We start from the raw sequence: 5,853 nt of genomic DNA, 5'->3' as shown, positions 1-5,853 counted from the left end.
CGAGCTGTAATGGCGCAGCTCTATTCTGGAAAAGGGGGCGGGAAGCAGCAGCTCATTTGCATTTCTTCGGACGGGCACGAAAAACAGCGTGTTTCCGCTTCTGAAACTTCACAGACACATTCTGGGGACACCAGAGACTTATATTACATATTGTAAAAAGGGGCATAATATGCCTCCTTTAAATTAAAACATGGATTAAAAATTGTGTGATATTCCTTAAAAAATAATGTTTTAATAAACTATTATTATTGTTATTTTTAATTTGATGTTAAACTGAACTTTTATTTTGGTGGGTTGTAGTGAAGACCTTTGAGTTTCTGTGTGTATCTGATGATACTTTTCTCAAATGAAATGCTGGTGAAGTGACAGACACCAGAACATATCATGATTTGATCAAATATACAGCCCTTCTTTTGATTTATTCATCCAAAATGTAACAAATTCGGTGACATTCCACATTACACTGTAAATTCCATTTTTATGATTCTGTCCTCATTTTCCACATCGCAGAAATCATAGGGTTCTAAATGCCTGATATTCATAATGAGGAGAAACCTCTCTGGTTCACTGACAGTGCTATTAGTAAGAAACAGCTTTGCACATAATGTTCATTAATAATGAGCCGCAGTCGTTACTAATTAATGCCTCCTGGACCGGCGCTCACAGACTGCGGTGTCACAGGCCTTTGCGAACATAACCTTGACTCAACATTTGACGAAGCGTCACATGCCAAAACACTCTCGCTCTCAATGGCGGCTGGAGAAAAGGCCCGTGGTTGACATCACACTGAGCCACTCCATGAGGTCCTGCTATTGTCAGCTTTGCATGCAAAGCGAGAGGAGGTTATGGAGTGGCAAGGCTTGCTGAGTGCAGCGCCCATTAAAAACACCAGAGAGAGGGAAACGAGGGGGAGGCAGAAAGAGAGAGACAGAGAGGATGTTCGGAAAGCTCACGGCACAGCTAGATTCCAGCGGTGTCGTGAAGAATGCTAATCTGCCTCATGCAAATCTCTCCTCATGCCGCCCCCATCCTCACACACACACACACACACACACTCGTCAGCCTCCCCCATCCGCTCATCCCTCGGTTCTTCAGAACAGCTCAGGTTGATGTGTTTATCACCACGCTGCGGCTGCCAGTGTTCTATTCAGATATCGCTGAATCCCACAAACAGAAAAGGAGGCGAGAAGCAGCCACCAAGCTCTCATCTTCCTGTATCTGGGGCGTTTTCTCCAAAGGAAGAAGTGTTCTCAAACAAACTGGCTGAGAAAATAATCAACAGTACACTCTTAAAGTGCCCCTATAATGCCATTTCGAATGCTGCCTTTCATGCAGTCTGTAATGTAGCTGTATGTGAATGTAAACGATCTGCAAAGTTGTAAAGCCGAAAGTGCATGATAAATAAAGTTATTGTGTTTCAAACATAGACTGTATGAAAACATGGACGTAGTGTCCGTGACATCACCCGTAGGATTCTGAAGAGTGGTTTTGAAGCTCAAAGTGGGCGGAGCCGGCCGTCGCCATCTTGGCAGCGCGTCACTCACGGATAATCGAAAATGGGCAAAGAGGCGGGAGCTGGTTGCTGAAACCACTCGACGGCGGTGACAGCAGTGGCAATCCACCTGTCACTCAAGTGGCCACACCCTTAATTATGCAGAACTTTAAGGCTTAATATAATTTAAACGGATGAGTTATAAAAAAAAATTCACCCCCCTCACAGTTGTCATGAAGGGCAAAATTAGCTATATAGACCAAAACCACTTTTTGTACCAGGCTGTAAACGTATTTTTTTCTGCTGTAAAGTTGGGAATTTTAACATGGGGAGTCTATGGGACTGACTCCCTTTTGGAGCCAGCCTCTAGCGGCCAGTCGATGAATTGCAGTTTTAGTCACTTCCGTGTTGGTTTCACGAGAGAGACCGGAAGGTTGCCGCTTGGTTTCAAAAGAAAGAATCGACTCTGAACAGCCTAAACGAGTCGTCAGTACACGGCTACAGGTCACAGGACAGTTGATGTGATTTTGCAGGACAATGCAGGGCACGTGTGAGAGAGATAAATGTACTACTATTACACTGTAAATATTGATGACGATTGGATGATAACATGCTTTAAATCGTCAATAAGCTGTGACCTGGCTATGTGACTGACACTCAGTTTGCCATGGTTGGAGTGATAGGATGCAATGTAATTTACTCTACGGGATGCTAAATATTATGAACTAGACTAGTAGGTAAAAATCACATTTTATACTAAAATAAATTTCCTTATATGTTAGTATCCCTTTCATGTGCTTCTCTGTTTTGTGTTCAAGGGCATTTATGTTGAAGTTTGTTTTCTGTCCCCATTGTTTTCACTTCCTGTGCTTAATTCATGTCCCCCCTTGTTCCTTTGCCTACCTTGTTTTGGTACCACAGTTACCCCTATTATGGCGCTTTTCCACTGCGTGGTACGACTCGGCTCGGCACGGCTCAGTACGGTACGGCACGGAACGGCTCGGCTCGGTTTGCGTTTCCACTGCAGTTCAGTACCGCTTTAGAGTGGGCGGGATTATTCACATGTCGTTATAGTTGCACCGCCTCTACTGCCGCGACTCCTAAAAAACTTTTTTTATTCCGCGTCGCCCCATCAAGCTCTCGCTGGATCCGCTCCTCTGCTATCAACGAGTGGAACGTCTGTATTTCCTCAAAAGACAGCGAAACAGCCACTTTTGTACCAGGTACTGTACCCAGTGGAAAAACCCCCAAAAGTGAACCGTACCGTGCCGTACCATGCAGTGGAAAAGCGCCATTAGTCACCATAGTAATTAATTAGCTCCTCCCTCTTGTTACCCTTGTTAACCTGTGTATTTAAATCCCTGTGTTTGCCCTGGTTCTTTGTCTGGACTTTTGTCTTCCATGGCTGTTACGGATCCCACTTTCCATTTTTCCCTCGACCACGCATTACACCTTAAGTAGTGACTAGTTTATTTTCATTTATTATACAAACATCAAATACATTTTACTGGATTCATTGCATCTTGAATTAGTTTTTTTGTTCTTGGATCTTGGAGGTTTGATCAGGAAGTTCTTATTCAGAACGTGTCTAGATGAAGTCCTGGCTGGTGTATCTAATATTTAATGAATTTTGATGAGGTCCACTCTGGTTCCTTTGCTCTGTCCAGTCGTCATCAGCAAAAACATGGCGGCTGTGCAAATGGATTTTTAAACGCAGATCACATTTTTTATAATTATATTTCTTACTGTGGTATTGTAATTTCAGGGGAAAAATAAATAATAATACAGACATAATTGAAAGGCAGGACAATGCTTACGTCTTGCAGGACGCAGGACAAAGCTCTCAATTTTGGGATTGTCCCATAAAATGCAGGATAGATGGTCACCCTACTTCTAAAATGACACTGTCTAACGAGTGACAGCGGCGGATAAGGTTCAAAGGGAGGCAGCATTCAGTGTTTTCTTATTAAGCCTTTCATTGCAGAAGTCCTACACTGGCACACATTCACCTGCTAAACCCAAATAAACACACTGATGCTGTTATGCTGGCTAACTCTTTACGTCACTTAACATTTGCACACTTAAGCTCCAAAAGCTTTCTGTCTTCTGTCAACATGGGCAGCAGTCCTCATGTGAAGCACACTAGAGATTTCCATTAGTTTAATCACTGCAAAATAAATAAATAAGCGTAATTCAAAGGGTAAACAAGGTTATTTTTCTTGCACTGTTGGTAGATGTATTTTCATGTTTTAAGCATAAATTAATTTAATTTTGATGCATTTTCTTAAGTCATTTCTTAATTTCATAGTCATTTTGCTTCTCAAGTAAATCTTGATTTAAGAATGTTTAGATATTGAGTTGTTGTTTTATGTGCTTTGGCATTATATTAAAAATACAAGTATATTTAAAAAAATTATCTCTATGAACTTTTTAGTGAGCTTTTTGGAATGCATTCTGCATTTCTTCTCCTCAGCAAAGGACACGTGTGATGCTGCCTTAGCAATTAACCAAAATAGATAATTTTAGAAAGTAGCATGATTATAATACAAATATTGATGCTCCTTATTGTTTTGAGTGTGCTTTTATCATGTATTAAAATGTTGTCTAGATAGGCAGGTGATCAAAAGGTGGATCAATGTGCTATTATTCAGTAGCTCAGGCTGCTGCTTATGCTGGAATATTGAATCTGTTTTCTCTGTGGTCAATGAGCACAGTAACAAACCCTGAAAAAAATCAGCAGCAGAGGTTCAGAGAACGGGACAACTGCTTCTCAACAGCTTTCACAACCGCAACGGAGTACAAATAACAAAGCTATCACTCAGTGCTCTGTGATTATTTATTAGATAAAGGACCAGTTTTTGATTCATTTAGCAGTACGTGGCAGTTTTGTTAGTATTTTCTAGTGACTTTTCATATGTTCTGGTTTTATCATCTTAGAGCTCACCTTAGAACATGCGTCTACCTTCATTATTGCAAATCTTCAAAAACATAACTATACATACACTTCACTGCAGTTTCCAGCTGAAATGAACACTATAGAGGCAGTAAAACACAAAGGACTTGTATTCGTTCTCACACAAATTAATTACAGATGCAGATTATCGATTAATAAAGGCTTAGTTTAATGCAGTTCCTTACACAATACTTTGTTAAGAGCTCCAAACACTTTTATGATAGTGCAGGATTTGTAAACTAATACATTTTGATGTATTCATCACATAAACAGCTCCATTTGTATGGTTTTTCAGATAGTAAACTTGCTCGGTAGCGCACCTGGTACAGCGTTGCAGTTGCATTGTGAAGCGCTCGGGTATGAGTCCCATGAAACACGAGTCATGAAAAAAGAGTACCTGTAGAAAAAAAGAGACTTATAGAAGCAAGTTAAAATGCCATGGTTGTTTCAGCAAATTCATTTTTATCTTAAGTTGTTGACACAGCTACGATAGAGTATTAACCTGTAGCTCCACTCATTTCATATTTACAAAGTGCCGCGATACAACAACCAACATAATAAAACGTTGCCAGATTCACATTGATCTATTTTTTAGCACCACTCACTGGACATTTCACTTTGAAAGTGTCACGAAACAAGCATGAAATATCATTTTTTCAGAGATGTTGCCACAGGCACACTTTTCCCAGTTTCCAATATATAGATATATATATATGCATTTTTTGCAATAAACTCAAATAAAATCATTTTTAATGCTTCATGGGATTGATTTTTCCTCATTAAAGTAACATTTTTTTCCCCTTTTTGCTTCATATCAAAGTTTATAATGTTGTGATTCATCTCATAGCTGGTTGGTTTGGTTCATATCTTATAATGCTTTAAAGTCCCCATGAAATCAAAATTAAAGTTTTTTGGGTGTTCGCTGATATATTTTGTGTCCGTCAGAGACTGTGAGTATAGGCTTGCCTGAGATTGCTGGTAAATATGCAGCCATTGATTGAGATGAATGTGGATCGATGTTTCTCCCACAGATCTCGAGCACCGCCACCCTGGAGGGCAAAGGGCAGCTGAAGTTCACAGCAGGCAAGTGGAGCCCACATCACAACAGCACGCAGCTGGCCACGGCCAATGACACGGCCATCCGAGGCTGGGACCTGCGGAGCATGAGGTAAGACGTGAGGAGCGTCATTTGGGTACTGTGTGCATGGCTACTGTTTTGTAAGTATCTCAAACTTTTACTGTACAAACTTGGGTTTGAGTTGTTTCAAAATCACAAACACCAGACCAAATTTTTTCATCTGTAACTCGTGTTAGAGCTACATCCACCAAATTCTGGCTATTTGATCAAACTGGTTTTCCTTCATCGCAGGCACATAAACTATTGTACCATACTGTATTGTGACTGTTT

At 40.6% G+C, this 5,853-nt stretch overlaps 1 protein-coding gene across 1 annotated transcript in view; it reads left to right on the top strand.

Moving 5' to 3' along the window:
* LOC107723283 (protein TSSC1-like) overlaps window positions 1-5,853 on the top strand; it is a 42,610-nt gene that overhangs the window by 25,983 nt on the left and 10,774 nt on the right. The window contains exon 6 of the mRNA XM_016531850.1: window positions 5,477-5,613. Within this exon, the coding sequence (XP_016387336.1) occupies window positions 5,477-5,613 (137 nt within the window). The remainder of the gene's footprint in view (window positions 1-5,476; window positions 5,614-5,853) is intronic.

This window comes from Sinocyclocheilus rhinocerous, unplaced genomic scaffold (assembly GCF_001515625.1).
Source record: "Sinocyclocheilus rhinocerous isolate Xijiao unplaced genomic scaffold, SAMN03320098_v1.1 scaffold364, whole genome shotgun sequence".
Classification (NCBI taxonomy): domain Eukaryota; kingdom Metazoa; phylum Chordata; class Actinopteri; order Cypriniformes; family Cyprinidae; genus Sinocyclocheilus; species Sinocyclocheilus rhinocerous.
This window is presented reverse-complemented; position numbering and strand designations above follow the sequence as displayed.